At 62.7% G+C, this 21,267-nt stretch overlaps 1 protein-coding gene across 2 annotated transcripts; it reads left to right on the top strand.

Annotated features, from left to right (window-relative positions):
- Positions 1–3,138: 3,138 nt before the first annotated feature.
- CASKIN1 (CASK interacting protein 1) lies at positions 3,139–21,007 on the top strand. Of its 2 annotated transcripts, none has more exons than XM_057747955.1 (19): positions 3,139–3,331; positions 9,284–9,335; positions 9,444–9,541; positions 9,752–9,897; positions 9,988–10,083; positions 10,211–10,341; positions 10,812–10,920; positions 11,001–11,294; positions 11,444–11,561; positions 12,592–12,693; positions 12,798–12,886; positions 12,963–13,047; positions 13,132–13,223; positions 14,011–14,121; positions 14,203–14,304; positions 15,703–15,841; positions 15,920–17,965; positions 18,649–19,060; positions 19,425–21,007. In XM_057747955.1, exons 1-19 carry the CDS (start codon positions 3,238–3,240, stop codon positions 19,522–19,524), a joined length of 4,416 nt encoding a protein of 1,471 aa, XP_057603938.1. In that variant the 5' UTR covers positions 3,139–3,237; the 3' UTR covers positions 19,525–21,007. The 2 variants fall into 2 exon arrangements, with proteins under 2 accessions (XP_057603938.1, XP_057603939.1); XM_057747956.1 differs by having other exon boundaries at positions 10,767–10,920; positions 11,444–11,558; positions 12,586–12,693.
- The last annotated feature ends 260 nt before the right edge of the window (positions 21,008–21,267 follow it).

Genomic DNA, 21,267 nt, shown 5'->3' with positions numbered 1-21,267 from the left:
CTAGGGATAACTGAGGGACCAGGCCAGGCTCCACACCCAGCCGGAGCAGCTCCAGTATCTCTACTGGGCAAGAAGGGGAGACAGGACCCATGGTTTTTGACCCCTTCTTATGTACCAAGCATCAGCTGAGCACTTTACAGAGGTGGCATCTTTGAGAATGATAGAAACCATGGCAGCTACCACGCTTCATGCTCCCAGAAGCCCATGGGGAGGGTACATTCATCATCCTCATTTTATACATAATGGGCTGGGCACCAGGGCTCTGGGAGGGTACCAGGGAGCCCCTGAGCAGGCGCACAGCTGGTGGGCAGGAGCAAGGGTTGCGCCAGGGGAGGGGGAGGTCGCCGTGAAGCTGGGAAGGGGGCCAGCCGGGGCTGCAGTGAAGCAGCCGCCAGCTCTACTCTAGGCTGAGCCTCAGCAGTTCTGCTGGCTCAGCAGCCCCTCCTCCTGGGATCATCCTCAGAGGCCTGACTTCCTGGAGGGCTGCCCAAGTCCCACGCCTCTGCATCCTCCTACTCCCAGCCAGAGTGGAGGGCCTGCTGTGCTGCCCTCATCCCCAGGCTGGGGGGACCCCAGGAAGATTCACATCTCTGTTTCCAGGTGGACCCTCCCAGCAGCCTTGGACTGCAGGCAGAGCTGCTAGCCCATTTTACAGATGAGGCAGCTGAGCATAGGGAGCTTGTCCCAGGTTCACTGGGCTGGTCAGTAGCGGATATAGAATTCCTGACTCCTCCTAGGGCGTTAGCCTCACCTACCAGGATGAATCTAGCAGAATCTGTTCAGCTTTCTTCCCAGGTCTGTCCTCCAGAAAGTAGACCACACAGCAAGTTGCCTGCCCCTAGGTCTGAGGAGTGACTAAGGGCTACCTGTTTGTTGGGTAGAGTTGGAGCTGGAGCTGGAGGTGGGCAGAGAATGGAGGTAAGGCAGCTGGAGGCAGGGGCCAGTTCATTTCCCAGAGCTATGCGATCATTCTAAACTAGAACTTGGCCTTTCAGGTCATGATGAAGGTGTATTTGTCAAGGTAGGATGATATATTTTATTTAACATGTTATGAGCATAATTTGTAACATTTAAGTACTTAGATATTTTCTGTGTGGGCCTCTGTTTGTACTCTTGCCCCAGGCCATGAAAATGGTAGGCTCAGGCCAGAGAGGTCTGTCTTAGCCAGTCAAAACATAAAAATAATGGTAAGGATAACCATCTTTTTTTTTCTCTCTTTTTTTTTTGGTAGTGTTTCCTGTGTGCTAAGCACACTGCTAGGCTCTGCAGATACAAACATGAATAAAACGCAGCTGCTACCAGATGGCCCAGGTAGGGAGACCCAAGAATATCACAATATCCACGGAAGCTATTTGCTGAGCACGTACTAGGTTCTACTGTGAAGTGCTTTATGGATAGCATCACAGTCGTCAAATAATCTAACGGGAGGTATCATTCCCCCATTTTATGGAGGGGGGATTGAGACTCAGAATGACAAAGTGACTGGGAAAACAAACCCCATAAGAGGCAGAACTGGGACAAATGCAGAGGCCGGTGTGGGTTCATATCTCAGGCTCATGACCTGGAGACCCTGGAACCTCAGATGAGTCACTTGGCTTTCCCGAGCCTCACTTTCTTCATTCGTAAAAAGGGCACAGTAAGTCCAAGCTTATCTATGATGTGACAAGCATGGTGCCTGACCCAGCAGGTGCCCAGGAATTGGTCACCATAAAGGGTGGGGGGAAGGGCCCTTGTGTTTAGGGACCCCTGTGGGAGCCCAGCACACTGGGAGACATAGGCTTTCTCCCTAAGCTTCACAGGAGAGCCCACGGAGGGGACTGACCAGCTGCCCAGATCAGGGAATCCCAATGGCTGCTGCTCGTCCTCCTCCACACTCTGGCCACCTTCTTCCTGGATCAGCTTGATGGTCTGGGCCATAGGGAAAGGGGGGTCTGGTCATCATATGTGTGAACCTCCCCAAGGTTGCCTGGTTGGGGTGATGATCTGCCCCTCCCTGCAAATGAGGAAACTGAGCCTGAGCCAGGGCACAGACCCCAACCAGTCTGTCTCCAGAATGCTGCAGCCATGACAAGGTGAGGACCCAAGGCTGAGGCCCAGGAAGTCAGAAGGGTGAGACGTCTGTGTGTGGGGGGTGGGGGTGGGGGGCGGTTAGTTCTCTCAAGCAGGACGGCCCGCCTGTGCCTGTGCCAGGCTGCCAGAATCTGGGGCTGGAGGCTGGGGGGTAAGCAGGCTTGTGGGGGGTTTAGATTGGTGCTGGGCAGGGCTGTGACCCCATTGGTGCTGGGAATAGGGGGATTGAAGCCCCCTGGGTGGTGGATCTGAAGAGTTACACCCCAGTCAGTGCTGGGGATGGGGGAGCCGAGCCCCTCTTAGTGGTAGGTGTGGCGGGTGCACTGAAGTTGGGGTTCAGATTGAGGCTGGGGCGTTGGGGGGGTCGCCTAATATTGTTTGTGGAGAGAGCCAGAGGCTGCAGGACACGAAGGTGCAGTTGCGGGGGGAGGGGGGCGGGTTCCCTGACACCGAATTCATTAGTGGGAGATTCCTCTTCACAGTCCCTCGACACCTCCCACGGGAATCACGGGCCAGAAATGTCTGACAGCCCCTGGCGGGCCGGCTCCCGTGCCGCCGGTGCCCGGGTCTCTCCGTGCCCGGGTCCCCGCCCGCCCACTGCCTGAGTCCCTCCCCCCGTGGGTCCCGCAGCCTCTGGAAGCCTCTCTCAGGCTCTGCCTGGCGCCGCCGCCAAGTGTCCAGCCCCCCGGCGGCTGCTGTTCCCAGCCCCTGACAGTCTCCCGGGCCGTGGGGTGTCCGCAGAGGCCGGGCCTGAGCCGCGCGGCCCGCACGTGGGGAGGGGGCGTCTCGGGAGGACGCGGCCTGATGTAGGGGCGGAGCCAAGGAGCTGGGCGCGCGGCCCGCGCGGGCGCACCGAGGTCAGCGGCCGCAGGAGGGGGACCCAGGCGTCCGGGAGGCGGCGCCAGGTGCCGCGCCCCCGCCCCGCGCCCGCTGCCGCCGGCCCCCGCCCCCAGGCCGCCCCCCGCCCGTGACGCGCTCCCCGCCCCCTCCGCGCCGGGAGCCGGAGCCCGAGCCGGAGCCCGAGGACGGTGAGGGGCGCGGGCGGCGGAGGAGGCGGCGGGGGAGGGAGGAGGATGCGGCCGGTGCCGCGGGGCCGCCGCCGCCGCCGCCTCTGAGCCGCGCCGAGCGCACGGAGCTCAGCCGCGTCGCTGCGGCCCCGCTCGCGCCATGGGGAAGGAGCAGGAGCTGGTGCAGGCGGTGAAGGCGGAGGACGTGGGGACCGCGCAGAGGCTGCTGCAGAGGCCGCGGCCCGGGAAGGCCAGTGAGTGCGGGGGGCGCGGGGAGCGGGCGGGAGTCGCTGCGCGACCCGGGGCCGTCTGCAGCGCCGAGCCCCCACCCCGTCCGGCGTAGGGAGGGGAGGGGGATGCTGTCGGGTCCCCGGGGGCGGGGCGGGGCCAGCAGCGCCCAGACCCTCGGTCCGCGCCCCCCGCTGCCAGCACTGAAGGCGGGGCGGCATCGAGCCCCAGGCCGTTACCCGAGCCCCCCAGCGGGCACCTGGCGGCACCCACCTCCCTGGCCGCAGGCATTCGCATCCCTGTCTCCGGCCTCCGTTCCCCTCCCTTGCCTTGCGGGCTGACAGCTGGAGGTCTCTGCTGGGCCTTTAAAGGGCGAGGCGTATTTCCCCCCCACGCCATGGAGAGAGGGAGGGGCCCCTTACGGTGAGGGGCGACCACAGGGCTGACAGTCTCTGTCAGGCCCCCTCCCCGCCCCATGTTTAATAACAAGCTTGGCAGGGAGGGGGGGGCGGGCAGGACCATGCTGGGGGTGTGGCTGCCCAGGCATGGCCGGCTGGGGGCCATTTACTGATAGGGGAGCAGAGGCCCAAGGTCGCCCAGCCCAGGGCAGGCTGAGTTTGAGGCAGGTGCAGACCCTAGTCCTCTCTGGCTTCCCTGCTGGGAAAGGGGGCTGGGGGGGATAGGGGTCTCCCACTGGCTATCCTGACCTTGCACTGTGGGGCCCCAGGGGATGGTTGGAAGCTTGGAGCCCTGATCCCAGCACTCATCCCAGCTCAGCCCAGAGCCTCCCCCTGGGACACTGGAGATGGATGGATGGGCGTGTGGACCAGCTGCATGTGCGGCTGCGCACATATGGCCGTGTCAGTGTGTCAGGGCACCTGTGTGGGCGCGGGCAGGGCTCTCCTGCGTAGCAGGTGTGGTCTGGGTTCCCCACTCCCCATGCCATCCCCTGGGACTGTATGTAAGCCAAGGACGCTCCCTCCCCTCTCTCCAGGGAAGATGCAGAGAACTGAGCCTCTGGGGCAGGTGGGGATAGGTCCTTGAGCCCCAGGAGGGCCCCTCCCACTGCAGCCCCTGCCTGGCCGTTCCTACCTGCTCTCTGCAGTTAGAAAGCTGCACATCTGTGCTTTGCAGGCACACATTCACAGGTCGGCCCTGCCTTCCACACCCGAGGCCCAGGGACATTCTGCCAGTTAGGGCTGGCTTCAGGGCATTGGGGTTCAGAAAGTGAGGTCTTGAAGACAGAGGCAGCTTCAGCTGAGCCTCAAAAGCAGGGGCAGGGATTGAGAGGTGGAAGGCAAAGCAAAGACTTCCACCTAGTGGCCATCCGACCTTGGGCACAGGCATCTCCAGGCTCTGGGGTTCAGTCTCCTCATCTGTAGGATGAGGACGTTTGTGGTCCCTGCCTTACAGCATTGTTGTAAGAACAGTGAGTGCATGCATGAAACCCAGGCGCTTAGTAAGTGCTCAGGAAGTGCTAACTGTGGCCATTTCCTAGACAGCCCAGGCCGGGTGTGCCGAGGAAGTGGGGGCATCAGAGCTGGGAACTCCTCCTCCCTTCCACTCTGGCCGCCCAGGGGAGATGTGTGGAGACCTGGATCTCTACATTTGCCCCTGCATGGCCTGGTCTCTGGGTTGAAGAGACACCTGCCCTGGCCCCCGAATCCAGGCTCTCTGACTCACAGGGGCGGGCATAATAAATCAGACGGTGAAATCCCTCCATGAATTAGCTCAGTCGTCATGGCAACGCTGGCCTGCTTTGGAGTAAGATGTATTTTGATTCAGCAAAGTACAGCTGGAGTTTGGGCCATGGGATGGGGGGCATCCAGCAATGCTCCCTGGGGCTCCCCAACTCCAGAGGTCTTCCCACAATTCTTGTTTCCACAATCCCTTCCCTGTACTGAGACTTTCCCTTCACCTCCCCCCCATCCCCCAGTGTCACCCGAGGCTCTGTCAGCACCCCCATCCCGCCTGAAAGGAGCCTCTGCTTACAGGCACAGGCACCGCCACCCTTAGCAGTCATCTTTGAAGGGAAGAAGAGACTGCTTGGAAGGGAAAGTACTGGGATGGGGGCTGGTCTTCTGGGGCACATCGGGACACCCTGCCCTTCTTTCTGGCCCAATCTCACCTTTCTTCAAATTCACTGAATACTACGGCCAGTGCTCCCGTGCTGTCTCACCTTGGCCCATTAAGAGTTCCCTTCCAGCATCTGCCTCAGAGCTGCCTGCCCTGGGGAAGTTGAGAGGGTACCCTGCCCTGCTGGAGGCCACGGGGCTCAGCCAATGTGAGGTGGGAACAGGGGAGGCCAAGACCACGTCCCTGTAGGGGACAGATGTGGCTCTGTGGAGGTGGCCTGTGGGTGGCTTCCGTGGTTGAAGGAACATCTGGGCAGAGGGGTAGAGGGAGGCCACAAGGGTAGGGTGGAAAAGGATCTGGGGTCAGCTCCCCCAGGGCCTCTGCCGCTGGAGTTTGGAGCAGACTTCAAAGGCAGGGGTGGTCGCAGGGGAGCAGTTAGAGGGCTGGGGTGACAGGAGATCAGAGATCCCAAGTCATGGGTGGGGGGGAGGGGTGTGGAGGTGCTCCGGGGTGAGGTGTATGCACTATGACTGATGGCGATCCGTAGGCCTTAGTGCCCTCGTGGACAAGGGAAAGGGGCTCCTGGGGCCTTCAGCTTGGTTCCCACTTGCCCTCCTCTCCCCCACCTACCCAGGCCCCTGCAGCTGTGCTCTCCTCCACCTTTATTCAGAGCACCTATCTCCATGAGGCACAGCCCCCCAGCCCCAGGCAGGCTGCAGTTCTGGGACCTTCCCGGGTGTCCAGTGTCCGCATGGGAATTGGGGGTGCTCCAAGACCTCAAGTCCCCCTCCATCCAATTCCAGCACTTTTCCTCTTTGGGGAGACCAGCAGCAGGGGCAGGGGGGTGAGAAGACCTTAGCAAGATGCCCATCCTCCTGTGGGGAGAGGTCCACTTCTAGATGGAAACTCCCTCTCCTCCCTGGTGTCTGTATCATTTCCTGGGCCTTGACCTCCAATCTCCCTGAGATTTCAGTACCTGCAAGTGTGGCTGGGCTACCAGGTGGACCTGGCCTCGGGCTCCACTCGAAGCACCTGGCGCCACGGCTGCCTGGGTGCCCCAGCTGTGGGAGGGAGGAGAGCGAGCTGGCCTGGGAAATCTCCGGGGAGAAGCTGAGACCCAGACACACAGGAACTAAGAAGGGTGGGGGGCAGCAGACATTAGAGTCGGGGCAGAGCCTTTTGGGGGGGGAATGTGCTAAGCGTGGGCCTGAGCAGGGCGGGGGTGCTGGGGGTCAGGGATGCCTGAGCTCCCTTCAGCGTCACGACAAGGGACCGTGCAGGCCTGGCCACATAATCCACAGAGCCCAGTGCAAAATGAATATGGGGTGGGGGGTGGGGTGCCTTGTCCAAAAAATAACAGGACTTCCCTGGCAGTCCATTGGTTAAGACTCTGCGCTTCCACTGCAGGGGGCGTGGGTTCGATCCTGGGTCAGGGAAGTTCTGCATACTGCACGGTGGGGCCAAAAAACCAAAACAAAAAATAATAAACTCAAGATATCGACAGCAGAGCACCCAGCCAGGTGCGGGGCTCTTCTAAGCGGCTACACACCAGTCACATGCTTGAAGCTGGTCCTGACAGGTGGACAGAGTGTGTGGAACAAGAGCACAGTTCAGTCACCAGTTACTGAGCACTTCATGTGCGCCTGGCACTATTTTAGCCACCAAGGGTACGGCAGTGAGTAAAAGAGGTAAAAAACATTGTCCTCTTGGAGCTTGTAATTTAGTGATAGAGACGGAAAATAAACAAGATAAATGGTGGTGTGGGGGCTAAAGGGAAAAATACAACAGACACAGGATGGGAAGGGAATAACCATTTTATTTTTTATTATTTTTTAATTTTTTGGCCACGCTGCATGGCTTGCAGGATCTTCGCTCTCCAACCAGGGACTGAATCCAGGCCATGGCAGTGAAAGCCCGGAGTCCTAACCACTGGACCATCAGGGAACTCCCAGGGGGTTACTGTTTGAGATGAGAGGGGGGAGGCTTTGACAAGCAGGTCCTGGATAAAGACCTGAAGGACGTGAAGAGGGCATCATGGGCTTAACTGAGGGAAGAATGGGCCCCCCCACACACATATACAGTGTGTGCCAACGCTCTGTGGCAGGGGAGACGGGTGTGTTGGAGTGCCATTGAGGAGGCTCATGTGGGTGAGGAGGAAGTCGAAGTGAAGGGAGGAGGGCTGCCTCGTGCAGGGCCATTGTCCAGTTTTGGCCTCCAACCCCAGTGAGACAGGAGCAACAGGACTGGACTCGTGTTCTAATTGGGTCCCCCTGACCTCGGTGGGTGTGGAGGATGGACTAGAGGGGGCAGGGTGGAAGTGAGGATGCCAGGGGGAGGTGATGGCAGTGGTCCTTCGAGAGATGCTGGCCTGGCCCAGGGTGGCAATGATGGTGCTGGTGAGAAATGGTAGGGTTCCAGGTGTGCTTTGCAAGTGTCTTGAGAGTAGAACCAACAGGATTTACTGATGGAAAGATATAAGGACTCAAGAAAGGACCCAGGGCTGCCTCCAAGGTTGTGCCCTGGACCACCAAGGGGGAGGAAGGGTGGCACTGATGCCAACTTAGATCGTCAGCATCAGCTAAGTGTGTGAGGCGGGGGGAGGGGCAGGGGAGTAGAGATGCTGCTCCTCCTGGAACCTCGGCTCCTCAGCTCTTCACCAGAGACGCCCCTCACTGGGGAGGGTGGGGTGGGATTCCTATAGGGTTTGTATTAGGCACTGCCACATACTGAGTCGACTCTGTGCCAGACCCTTCGTGTGTTGTCTGGAAACGCCCTCAAGCCTGCCAGGCCAGCCCTGTTAGACACTTTGAGCTCACAGCCAAGGCCACAGGGCTAGTAAGGGGCAGAAGGAGGATTTGAACGCAGGCCCATCTGACTTTGTGGGCTTCGTAGGCCACTGGGGGACGCACACCCTACATCCAGCAGCTGAGAACCAAGGCCAGAGCGGCCGAGGCTGCTGTGGGTCACTGAGTGAACCCTGCAGCAGCCCCTCTGTGACTCGACTCCCTCGGCCCCCCGCCCCCATCCCTGTCCTGGGCCTGGACAAAGGGGCTTCTGTCCTGCCAGCCCCTCCCTCACAGAGTGACTGACCCACAAATGGGTTATGTAACCATGGCCCAGACAGGCAGGGGATTGGCCCGAGTCCGGCTGGACCTGAGCCCACGGGGAGGGCATCGGTGGGCTCCCCTCCTCTGGCAGGCAGCTGGTGGAGGCCAGGACTGGGGGGCCCCCAGGGGAGGGCTGGAGCCCCTCAGGCTTCAGGCAGGCTGACCCTGGGGCCTGTGCATGCCCCCACAGATGAGGGGACCATTGTCACGTGGTCACTTGGGGGCACCAGCCCACTTGCTTGCCTCCCTTCCTGCCCTGCCGGATGAGGCTCATCTACACTGGCCAGGCCTGGGGCTGGGAGTAGGGGAAGGCTACACCCTGGAAATGCAGTTCTTCCCCAGAGATACCCCCACTTCCGGGTGTTCCAGCCTTCCTGGGCCACCCCCGGCCCCATCTGGGTACTTCTGAGAGACAGATTGGGCTGGCTCGCTCCCTCCCACCATTGGCAGGTGCTCAGCCAGCGTCCCAAGGGAGGGGGTTCATGTGCGCATGTGTGTGCCTGTGTGGGTGCACAGCTCTGGCTCCTGTCCCCAGGCAGGGACAGGCCCTATGAACCTCCCGACGTCTTAGTTCAGTGGGAAACCACGGGTCAAAAGCTGTTACCTGGTGCTGAGTACAGGGAACAGAGTTGAATGAATGAACATTTCTAGACTAAAGACCTAGATAGCTTCGGCTCTGAGCCTGCCAGGGAGCTAGCCAGCTGCTCTCAGGCTGCCTAGAGGGGGCTGGGCCCCAGGTAGGCCTCAGTAGGGGCTGGATGGAGCCTCCCTCACTGTGTCTCCTTCCCACCCCAGAGCTCCTGGGCTCCACCAAGAAGATCAATGTCAATTTCCAAGACCCAGATGGGTGAGTTCTCAGCCTGGGGAGATGTCAGTCTGGTATGGGCATCAAGGACTCCTGGGGAAGGGGGTGGTGCCCGGCTCCTTGCCCATACATGTCTGTCACCTGTCCCAGCTTTTCTGCCCTGCACCATGCGGCCCTGAATGGCAACACGGAATTGATCACCCTGCTGCTGGAGGCCCAGGCTGCTGTGGACATCAAGGACAACAAAGGCAAGGCCTGTCAGGGACCTCAGAGCCAGGGCCAGGGGGTCAAGGTTAGAAGTGGGGTCCTTGGAGGCCTGGATGGTCCCTCAACTGAGGTCTCAGCCCAGGGTCTCGGTTGGGGTTGAGGCAGGTTCTTATGGGATCAGCGTCCTGGAGGTCAGGGTTGGATTCAGGGTCAGGGACTAACTCCCAACCGCTCTCTCCCCCTGCCCCCAGGCATGCGGCCGCTGCACTATGCGGCCTGGCAGGGCCGGAAGGAGCCCATGAAGCTGGTGCTGAAGGCGGGCTCAGCGGTGAATGTCCCGTCCGATGAGGGCCACATCCCCCTGCACTTGGCGGCCCAGCATGGTCACTACGATGTGGTAAGGACCACCTCAGGGGTGACGAGGCGCCTGGGGCAGCATGAACCCGACAGACGGCTTGGGCCTGACCACACCCTGTGGTCCCTGCAGTCTGAGATGCTGCTCCAGCACCAGTCCAACCCGTGCATGGTGGACAACTCGGGGAAGACACCACTGGATCTTGCCTGTGAGTTCGGCCGTGTCGGGGTAAGTCTCCCCAGGGAGCTGAGTGGGCCTCCATTTGCTCCATCTTCTTCTCCTGGAGTGGGAGAGGGGAACAAACCTGCAGGCCCCCACCCATTTCTGGGCCCCCTACTCTGACCCCCCCTTCCAGGTGGTCCAGCTGCTCCTGAGCAGCAACATGTGTGCGGCCTTGCTGGAGCCCCGGCCAGGGGACGCCACCGACCCAAACGGCACCAGCCCCCTGCACCTCGCAGCCAAGAACGGCCACATCGACATCATCAGGTACGGCCGTGGGCGGGGGGACAGTAAGGGGCATCCAGCCTCAGGAGTCCTGCTTCTGGCTTGGCAAGAAGACAGGAGCAGCCAGGGAGCCTCTGGTTATGAAGGGTGCCTCCAGCCGCCCACATAAAGGATGCACTGGAGGGGGCTGGGGAGGGGGCTTCTGCAGCCCCACAGCCTATGCTGCTTGCTGGATGACCTTGTGGAGACTCTTAACATCTCTGAGCCTCAGTTTCCCAATCCTTAAAGTGGGCATCACAGCACTGCCTACACTAGGATGAGATAAGAGTGTGAAGGGTTAGCATGGGGAGGGGCCCTCCCACAAGTGCTCAGTCACTGTCAGATAGCCTTGTCGGGGAGAGGGGGCAGGGTTGGCTCATCCTCGGCCCCCAGGAATTGGAGCCTGGCTTGGGGGTGCTGGGGCAGAGGGCTCCTACGCAAGGCCCTGCCTGCACCTCCTACCTCTCCGTCAGACTTCTCCTCCAAGCCGGCATTGACATTAACCGCCAGACCAAGTCCGGCACAGCCCTGCACGAGGCCGCACTCTGTGGGAAGACGGAAGTGGTTCGGCTGCTGCTCGATGTGAGTCGGGGTCCGGGAGAGTAGAGGTCAAGCTGGGGTGTAGGGGGCTCCTGACGGGCCTCGCCCTCTGGCACATACAGAATGGGATCAATGCCCACGTGAGGAACACCTACAGCCAGACGGCCCTGGACATCGTGCACCAGTTCACCACCTCCCAGGCCAGCAAGGAGATCAAGCAGCTGCTGCGAGGTGGGCCTGGGCGGGGCAGGGGGGCAGGGGCAGTGCCTGAGCCAGGCCGGCTCACAGGACTGGGGGGTCTGCCGCCTCCTGTGTCCCCAGAGGCCTCGGCGGCCCTACAGGTCCGGGCAACCAAGGATTATTGCAACAATTACGACCTGACCAGCCTCAACGTGAAAGCGGGGGACATTATCACAGTAAGGATGGCCTGGGGCTGCTGGACCTGGGATGCTCCCCACAACACCCAGCAGCAGTTGGGGGGATCTGAGCAGGAGGCCCAGGCCACCCACCCACTTGACCTGGGCGGTGTCTCCCTGAGCATGCTCCCCCCGCCGTCTCTGGCCAGGTCCTTGAGCAGCATCCAGACGGCCGGTGGAAGGGCTGTATCCATGACAACAGGACAGGCAATGACCGTGTGGGCTACTTCCCGTCCTCCCTGGGCGAGGCCATCGTCAAGCGAGCAGGCAAGTCCCACCCAGGCCTGGGCTCAGGGGCCAGAAGGGAGCAAGTGCACGGCATGTTGGGTGGCAGAGCGAGAACTGTGAGCTCTAGCCGTTGCTAGAGGTGGTTCCAGAGTGGGCTCCAGAGCGTGTCCTGCCAGCTGTCTCCTCATCAGTGTCCCCAGACCCACTCCTTCATGTATTCAACAGACATTACACGCCAGGCACCAGGAATAGATGGTAACCCAGATGGACATCACCCCTGCTATCAGGAGCTTGCCCTCAGGGAGGGAAGGGAGGAGGGGACAGTGAAATAAAGGTAGAAGGAAATGTACCAATCAGTGACACAGAGATTGCAGATGGAGACCCGCTTCAGACAGTGTGGACGGAGAAGGCTGGGAGAAGTGGGCGGGGCTGGCCACAAGCAGAGCACTCCAGGCTGCAGGAACCATACGTGCAAAGGCACTGAAGCAGCAGAGTGTGACTGTGTAAGGGTCCAAAGGAGCCCAGTGTGGTTGACTTGGTGACGGGGAGGGAGGGGGCACAGAATGAGGCCATAGGACCATGGAATGGCTTCAGATGGGGGACTGGTGTGAGTGGTTTACCCCATAGAGAGAACATGGAGATTGACAGGTGAGGTGTGAGGGCAGAGGGGGGCCAGTTAGGAGGTGTGGCCAATCCACTCAAGGTCGTCTAGTTCCCTGGGGTAAGGAGCCTGGACGCAGGCTCCTGGGGGCCGCCTCCTTCCCCCTGCTCCCCTGGCACACAGGGGTTTGCACCCTCCTGCAATCCCCTACCCCCACCTACAGGACCACAGGGTAGCCTGGCCTGCGCCCCTCTCTGCCAGGCTCTCCTGCTCTCAAATGTCCAAGGTTAGGAGGGGCTTCTGAGGGTCTCTCACCTCCCGGAGACAACCAGGACAGGAGGAGGCTGTGCTGATCCCCCAGACATGTGTGTCTCTGGCCTCTGCTCTGCGCAGGCTCGGGAGCCAGGCCAGGGGATGCCCCAGGCCTGGGCCAGTCCAGGACTCAGGGAGGCTGTGCTTGGCCCGCAGGTTCCCGAGCAGGTGCTGAACCAAGCCCACCCCAGGGAGGCAGCTCGGCGGGGCCCTCTGCACCCCCTGAGGAGATCTGGGTGCTGAGGAAGCCTTTTGCAGGTAGGTGGGGGCCTCTGGAGGGCAGTGGTGGCGGCACTTCTGCAAGGCAGCACCTGGGCTGGGTGAGGCCAGTGCCAGCTGATGCTACTCCCTCCTGCTGGCAGGCGGGGACCGCAGTGGCAGCTTGAGCAGTGTGGCCAGTGGCCGGAGCAGTGGGGGCCACACCCTGCACGCAGGCTCTGAAGGGGTCAAGGTAGGTGGGGTGGTGGCAGGACCGGGATGGCCTGTGTCTAGAGCAGCACTGGCCAGCCGGCCTGTCTGGGTTGCAGCTCCTGGCAACGGTGCTCTCCCAGAAGTCTGTCTCTGACTCCAGCCCCGGGGACAGCCCTGTCAAGCCTCCGGAGGGTCCTGCAGGTAAGAGCAAGGACACGGAGCTGTTGAGTTGGCAAGGAGGTGGCCCCGGGCAGCCCTTGCCCCACCACACCCTCTCATCCCCAGGTGCCACCCGGTCCCAGCCTCCAGTGGCCCATGCCGGGCAGGTCTATGGGGAGCAGCCACCCAAGAAGCCGGAAGCGGCATCGGAGGGCAAGGTACAGGGCCTGGGCCAGCTGCGGGAGTGGGTGGGGTGCCCAAGGCAGCCTGTCTGGCTTGGCCACAGCACGGCTGGGGCCCTTGACAGGCCAGGCCAGTCCTTCTGTCGGTCTGTCAGTCTGTGTGTGTAGCTGTTGTCTCTTGTTCGGGCTGTGCGTATAAGACAGTGTGTCTAGGAAGTGTGACACGGGTGTGAGGTGAGTGGGAGGTGTGTTTGTGTGTGGCTGGTGTGATTGTGATCCGGGCACGTATGCACATGTGTGTGTGCATGTGGAATGGCATGAATGTGAGACAAGACGAGGCGTGTGTGTGGGTGAGATGGTCCTGCGTGCGTGCACCTGTGTGCTAGGGCGGGGGTGAGCTGCTGGCTGAGTCCTCCTGCATCCCTCCAGGCAGAGCCCACCTTCCAGGGTGTGGAAGGGCAGCACTAATTGGCCCCGCCTGAGGCCCCATTCCCAGAGCCCCTCACACGGGCCACACTGCGAGGTGTCCCAGGTCCAGGAGTGGGGGGAACGGTCAGGTAGGCCTATGATGTGAACAGCAGCTGGACCCTCCTGGTGGAGATCACGGAAGAAGGCTGAAGTGCTGGACAGTGCTCAAGACGGTGGCACCTGGGACCGCAGAGCGAGGAGGAGCACCAGGGCCAGGCTGCAGACGGCCCAGTGGACGGCATATTGCGCTGCGTGGTCTTCGGCTGAGAAGAGAAGCAGGCGCCGCAGTGGCTGGGTGCACACCTGGTGGTAGAGCAGGCGGGTGAGCCTGCAGCGGGTGCCTTGTGTCTTCCAGGGCGCCGAGGCTGTCAGTCAGTGGCTTGCCACATTCCAGCTGCAGCTCTACGCCCCCAACTTCATCAGCGCTGGCTACGACCTGCCCACCATCAGCCGCATGACCCCCGAGGTGAGCTGCCCAAGGCCTGCCCACCAGTTGACCCAGAGACAGGCCTCCAGCATCCTGCTAACTGGCCTCTCCTCTACCTAGGACCTCACAGCCATCGGGGTCACCAAGCCAGGCCACCGGAAGAAGATCACTGCAGAGATCAGCGGCCTGAGCATCCCTGACTGGCTGCCTGAGCACAAACCCGTAAGGCCCCCTGCACCCTGGTGGCCAGGCCCAGGATGGGCAGACAGACAGACAGACAGCCTGCCTCCTTCGCTACAGCCTGCCCCTGCCCTCTGGGGAGTCCAGGAAGAGGAGAGCAGAGGATGGCCTCTGTTCATCTGTCAGGGGCACTGGGGCCAGCCTCCCTGGGGCAGGGGCAGAGGTGACCGCCTCCAAGGGCTGTTGGGGTGAGGGGAGCCTGAAGCCTTGAGAATCCCCATCTCCACTACGTGCTCCACACTCTGGTGGCCACACAGGGACACTGGTGCCACCCAGCACCCCACAGTGCTGCCCATCACACACCCACCCAGACACTGCAGGGGGCCGAGGGGATGGGATGTGCTTGCACACACCCAGGCACGTGCATGAGGAAGACACCTGTGCGCACTTTGGGTACACAGATAGCATGTGTGTGCTAAACACATTTGAGGCGCCCACTGGTGACTGCAGAGGCTGGCTGACAACCATACTGGTCACAGCCTATGCTGTCACGAACAGGCACTCTGTGGTGGGACGGGCTCTGGGCTGGGAGAAGGTGGGCCCGGGGCCTGTCACATCCGTGCTGCCTCTCTGGGCCTTGAGCTGCACTTCGGGCTCCCACCCGTCCAAGAGGGAGCTCCCATGGCCACTGAGAGCCCCCAGGGCTGTGGGTTGGTTGGTGACAGCGGGTTCATGCTCATCTACCCCACCTCGCCCCACTCAGTCAGCGGCTCAGGGGTCCTCCCAGCCAGCACCTCTGGGTCCCGGGGGCTTCACTTTGCTTGTGCCCCCAAGGGGTGACCGAGTGTGTTCTGTTAGTGCATGAGTGACATCCAGCCGGGAGTGTGGACAGGTGGATGCCATTCAGAGAGCCACCAGGTGGTTCTGGGTGAAGATCATCACGGATATTTGCCACGCGTGTGATGAGGCAGTGTGACGTGTGCCTGACGCTGATGGGGAAATGGTGAGAGAGTGTGAGCATGACTCAGAGGGGTGTCAGTGCCCGTGGATGGCTGGGATGCAGGGTGTGCATATACACGTATCTGGTTGGTGGTGCTGTGTGTCTGCGTCCATGACGTGTGGGGTATGTCCATGTGGATGCTGTCCCCATGGAGGCCTGGGCAGGTGAGGAAGTGCATTCTTGCCCTTCCTCCAAAGGGTATCCTGAGGAGAGGGTTGCCCCTCTGTGTGTGTTTGCATGTGTTTGCACGTGTGTGTGAGCTGGCCTTGGGCTCCTGTCAAGGCTGCGCTGTCTCCAGAGCTGACACCTCCGGCCTGTCCATTTGTCCTTCCGTCTCTCTGTGCCGGGCTGGCCCGGTGCCCTCTCCTCTGACAGCTCTGAGTAGCAGGCAGAGTGTGGGCAGCCAGCTTGGGCTGCCCTCTGTGTCCCCTGCTCCATAGGCTAACCTGGCCGTGTGGCTGTCCATGATCGGTCTGGCACAGTACTACAAGGTGCTGGTGGACAACGGCTACGAGAACATCGACTTCATCACTGACATCACCTGGGAAGACCTGCAGGAGATCGGCATCACCAAACTGGGTGAGGCCCCACCCTGCCCCCACTGCCTCTGGGTCCTCGCCACCCTCCCTGGCCTGACCTGCCCCACGCCCCACTCAGGGCACCAGAAGAAGCTGATGCTGGCAGTGAGGAAACTGGCGGAGCTGCAGAAGGCAGAGTATGCCAAGTATGAGGGGGGCCCCCTGCGCCGGAAGGTACCACAGTCGCTTGAAGTGATGGCCATTGAGTCACCACCCCCACCCGAGCCTGCCCCAGCTGACTGCCAGTCTCCTAAGATGACCACCTTCCAGGACAGCGAGCTCAGCGGTGAGCTGCAGGCTGCCCTGACGGGCCCAGCTGAAGGGGCTGCTGCTGCCACTGCCCCTGCTGAGAAGCCCTCCAACCACCTGCCGCCCACCCCAAGGGCCTCCATGCGGCAGGAGCCCAGCCTGGGTGGGCGGGCACGGCACATGAGCAGTTCTCAGGAGCTGCTGGGCGACGGGCCCCCAGGGCCTCGCAGCCCCATGTCACGAAGCCAGGAGTACCTGCTGGATGAGGGGCCGGCCCCTGGTACCCACCCCAAGGAGGCCCGGCCCAGCCGCCACGGCCACAGCATCAAGCGGGCCAGTGTGCCCCCGGTGCCCGGCAAGCCACGGCAGGTCCTTCCACCAGGTGCCAGCCACTTCACGCCCCCCCAGACACCCACGAAAGCCCGGCCAGGCTCCCCACAAGCCCCGGGGGGGCCTCCTGGCCCAGCCCCAGCCACAGCCAAGGTGAAACCCACCCCACAGCTGCTGCCGCCAACAGAGCGACCCATGTCACCTCGCTCACTGCCTCAGTCACCGACACACCGCGGCTTTGCCTATGTGCTGCCCCAGCCTGTAGAGAGCGAGGCAGGGCCAGCTGCTCCGGGGCCTGCGCCTGCGGCCGTGCCGGCGCCTGTGCCCACGCTGTGCCTGCCCCCCGAGACCGACACGGAGCCAGGGCGGCCCAAGAAGCGTGCCCACAGCCTGAATCGCTACGCAGCATCCGACAGCGAGCCTGAGCGGGACGAGCTGCTGGTGCCAACCGCCGCGGGGCCCTACGCCACAGTCCAGCGGCGCGTGGGCCGCAGCCACTCAGTGCGGGCACCTGCTGGCGCCGACAAGAACGTCAACCGCAGCCAGTCATTTGCTGTGCGGCCACGGAAAAAGGGCCCCCCACCACCCCCGCCCAAGCGCTCCAGCTCAGCCATGGCCAGTGCCAACCTGACCGATGAGTCAGTGCCAGATGCTGAGACCGAGGGGGCTGGGACCGAGGATGGCCGACTGGGGGTCCGGGCACAGCGCCGGCGGGCTAGTGACTTGGCTGGCAGCGTGGACACAGGAAGTGCTGGCAGCGTGAAGAGCATTGCAGCCATGCTCGAGCTGTCGTCCATTGGGGGTGGGGGCCGGGCAGCCCGCAGGGCCCCTGAGGGCCACCCCATGCCTCGCCCTGCCAGCCCGGAGCCAGGCCGGGTGGCCACGGTGTTGGCCTCCGTGAAGCACAAGGAGGCCATTGGGCCTGATGGTGAGGTGGTGAACCGGCGCCGCACGCTGAGTGGGCCTGTCACGGGACTTCTGGCCACTGCTCGCCGCATCCCAGGAGAGCCAGGGGGGCCTGCAGATCATGGCCACTTTGTGGAAGACGGCTCTGCCCGGCAGCGGCCTCGAGGTCTAGCCAAGGGCGAGGCGGGAGCAGAGGGCCCACCCCTGGCCAGAGTGGAGGCCAGCGCCACACTCAAGAGGCGCATCCGGGCCAAGCAGAGCCAGCAGGAGAACATCAAGTTCATCCTAACTGAGTCTGACACGGTCAAGCGCCGGCCCAAGGCCAAGGAGAGGGAATCAGGTCCTGAGCCTCCCCCGCCACCGCTGTCCGTGTACCAGAATGGAACAGGCACTGTGCGCCGCCGGCCAGCCTCTGAGCAGACTGGGCCCCCAGAGCTGCCCCCACCACCCCCACCCGCTGAGCCCCCGCCCTCTGACCTGATGCACCTGCCCCCGCTGCCGCCGTCGGACAGCGATGCCCGGAAGCCGGCCAAGCCGCCTGTCTCTCCCAAGCCTGTTCTGGCTCAGCCTGTGCCCAAGATCCAGGGTTCGCCCACACCTGCCTCCAAGAAGGTGCCGCTGCCAGGCCCCGGCAGCCCAGGTAGGTGCAGGGAGCCAGCTGGGGAAGGGTCCCCCCTCCAGCTTCCCACTCCATGGTCTGATGGGTTTTCCACTTCTTGGAGTTGATGAAGGCCAGGTGGAGTGGGGTGGGAAAGTATCCTCAGACCCTCTCATCCATCCACCCACTGGATCACTTCAACTGAGAGCTGGGACAAGGGTGGACGGTCCTTACGTTTCTTAGTGAAGGAGACACAGAAGCCCATGAATAGCAGCACCTGTGGAAGGAGGACAGGCCCTCAATGCTGGAAGGCTCAGGGAGGATTCTGACCTGGCTGTAGAATGACCTGAGCACAGGAGGGAGGGGAGAGGCTTCCAGGCAGAAGGATCAGAGGTGCAAAGGCCCTGTGGCATTCAAGCAACGGAAGGGCCAGTGGCTGCAACAGGCCGCACCTGGAAGGGGATGGAGGTGGGGGAGACTGGGCGGGGCTTGGAAGCAGTGACCCAAGCAGGCGTGCACAGGGAAGCGCGCCTCCTTGGCAGCCTCAGGGAGGCCGGGACGCAGGGGCGCGGATGGCTGGAGCTGGAGCCGGGCGGACAGTGCAGAGGGCGTTTTCTCTGCTCCCGGGTGCGAGGCAGGGCGTTTCGGCAAGGGCTTGTGCCGGGATGGGCAGCGCGCGCGCCACGCGACCTCCCACCCCGGTGCGAGTCTTCTCCTCCCCGCAGAGGTGAAGCGTGCCCACGGCACGCCACCGCCCGTGTCTCCCAAGCCGCCGCCACCGCCCACGGCGCCCAAGCCGGCCAAGGCAGCGGCGGGGTTGCAGTCGGGCAGCGCCAGTCCGTCGCCCGCGCCCTCGCCAGCACGCCAGCCTCCCGCCGCCCTCGCCAAGCCGGCCAGCACGCCGCCCTCGCTGAGCGCCAGCCCCGCCAGGCCCCCGTCCCCCGCTGCGCCCGCGCTGCACGTGCCCGCTAAGCCGCCGCGCGCTGCTGCTGCGGCCGCCGGGCCCCCAGCCGTGCCCGACGGCGCCTCGCCGGGGGACAGCGCCCGGCAGAAGCTTGAGGAGACGAGCGCGTGCCTGGCGGCGGCGCTGCAAGCGGTAGAAGAGAAAATCCGGCAGGAGGACGCGCAGGGCTCGCGGTAGGTGCCGGACCCCGCTGGCATGGGCGTAGATGCGGTCTGCGCGCTGCCGCGGCGGGTGCACACCTTGAGGCTGCCCTGAGAGGGCGTGGCCGAGTCGTGCCGGAGGGGCGTGGCCTGGAGCCGACCCCGCCCTCACACCACGGGCGGGGCCCGGTGTGGTCAGGGTCTGCGAGCTGCCCCAGCTCCCCACAGGGGCTACAGTGCGTGGGCCGGGGGCGGGGTGGTGTAGACTGGTCCGGCCCCGCCCCCGAAGGCGAGGGCCTGGCCTCCGCGAGGGGCGGGAATTAGCGCGGAATGGGCAGGACGTGGGGGCGGGACGTTCTGCACCGGCCCCGCCCGCTCACACCGCCCCCGCCCCCAGCCCCTCCGCAGCCGAGGAGAAGAGCACCGGCAGCATCCTGGACGACATTGGCAGCATGTTTGATGACCTGGCCGACCAGCTGGACGCCATGCTGGAGTGACGAGGCCCCTCAAGTTGGGCCCGCCTGCGCCGCCTGGGCTCCGGCCTGCACACTGACCTTTACCTCAGGATGGGCATCTCTGGGCGCGGCACGAGCGGACAGGGCGGCAGGCCAAGGGGGCGGGGTACAGGGGGCAGCCCGGCGGGAGGCCGCGGGCGCGAGGCGGGGGCAGGCCGTCCTGTCCAGCCCCCGCACAAGCACAACTCCTGCCCCTGGGCCCAGCCTGGAGGACTGCCTGGCTGGGGGACCCAAAGGGCTCTGGGCAGATGCTGCTGCCCCGTGGGTGCCCTTCCCTATCTGCTGCTCCCTGTGCAATAACTGCTGAGCCACCTGCCCACCCACCACCAGGCTCTGCCCGCTGTGGGTGGAGGAGGGGCAACTCCTGAACCCCCTGCCCTGAGTCCAGATTGGGCCCACCCTGGGAGGCAGTGGGAGAGGGGCAGCTGCTGTAGCCCCCTCCCCAATCAGTGGCAGAGCACAGGCCTATGCCCAGCACAGAACTGCCCATTGGGGACCTCTGCCAGCCGCTCCGGCGCAGCACAAGGGGCTGGGGTTGGGCCCCCTGCCCCACTGCACCCCCTCCCTCCCAACATAAGCTATTGAAGAGTATTAATTTATTGGGAATGAGCTGAGGCAGATTTCCCCAGAGAAACAAAAAGGTATAACTTTAACAAATATATATTTAAAGAAAGAAAAAATATTATTGATTCTATAGAAAACCATTTACCAACTGCAAGGACGCTGGAGTCTAGCTCAAGACAAAAGCTGTTAGAGGCCCTGGACATCTGTCTGTCTATCCTTCCCTCCCTCCTTCCAGGAGTGGCCAGACCCCTGGCCCAGTAGCACAAACAGGAGGCTGGGGTCCTGGGAGGGGTCCGTGCTCTGCCAGGGCCTGGCCTCTGCTCTCTCTCCTAACTTCTCTGCACCTGAAGAACTTGAAGGATGTGCCTTGCTCACTGCTGGGCCGTGTCCTCCATGCCGTGGAGACGGGGAGTGCGGTGGGGGGGCCTCTCCCAGGGGTGCTGGTGTGAGCCTTCAGGGCAGCTGTGTGCACAGCATGGTGAACATGGGCACGTCAGCTGGGTGACAGCAGTGGGTGCAGGGTGTGCATGCCAGGCTGCGTGTGGTGCGTACGAGGGTGTGCCCGACCCTCCCTCCCTGGGGCCCCGAGGTGGCCCTGCGTGGCCAGCCCATCCCCACTCCAGTTCCCACAGACACTCTGCTCGTGGTCCGCGGCCGTGTTGTGTGGTCGTTCTCGCCTTCTCTCTCTCCCTCTCCCCACTCCAAAAAAGTACTGACTGGCCTCCTCTATCGTGTTTGCTGATCCACGTGTGTTGGGCACAACTCTGACATTTCTTAAAAAAAGAGAGAATTAAAAAAAAACGCCAAAAGCCAGCGACTGTGATGTGGGTGGGTGCAGGGGGTCTGCCAAGGTGGTATCTGGGCGTGTGAGGCCCCTTCCAGTGGTCACGTGCTGACACATCTCCGGGTGGGTGGGCCTGGCCAGGGCCAGCAGGTGGGGGTGGGGGGGTCCGGGCAGGGAGCTACTGTCAGCTGTCAATAAACAGCAGAAAATGGAGCTGCCTGGCTCACTTTTTTGGGGTGTGTCTATTGGGGCAAGTGGAGATCTAGCCTGTTCCTGGCAGGGAGAAGTCACCAAGAGGGCACATCCTGGGGATGTCAAAAGAAGCCTCCCGTGGTCCCTGCCCAGCGTCCCTCCCACTGGCTGCTGTGCCCGTGCTC

The sequence above is a fragment of the Hippopotamus amphibius genome, chromosome 9, assembly GCF_030028045.1.
Source record: "Hippopotamus amphibius kiboko isolate mHipAmp2 chromosome 9, mHipAmp2.hap2, whole genome shotgun sequence".
Taxonomy (NCBI): Eukaryota; Metazoa; Chordata; class Mammalia; order Artiodactyla; family Hippopotamidae; genus Hippopotamus; species Hippopotamus amphibius.
The sequence above is the reverse complement of the archived record's forward strand: the minus strand, read 5'-3'. Positions and strand labels throughout refer to the sequence as shown.

Excerpts from the sequence above, each read along its gene's own strand:
- CASKIN1 (XM_057747956.1), top strand. The coding sequence starts at position 3,238 with ATGGGGAAGGAGCAGGAGCTGGTGCAGGCGGTGAAGGCGGAGGACGTG. Across the intron at positions 10,342-10,766 it reads GGCCACATCGACATCATCAG|GGCTCCTACGCAAGGCCCTG; the intron begins GTACGGCCGTGG and ends GCTGGGGCAGAG. Across the intron at positions 14,305-15,702 it reads GGCTGCCTGAGCACAAACCC|GCTAACCTGGCCGTGTGGCT; the intron begins GTAAGGCCCCCT and ends CCTGCTCCATAG.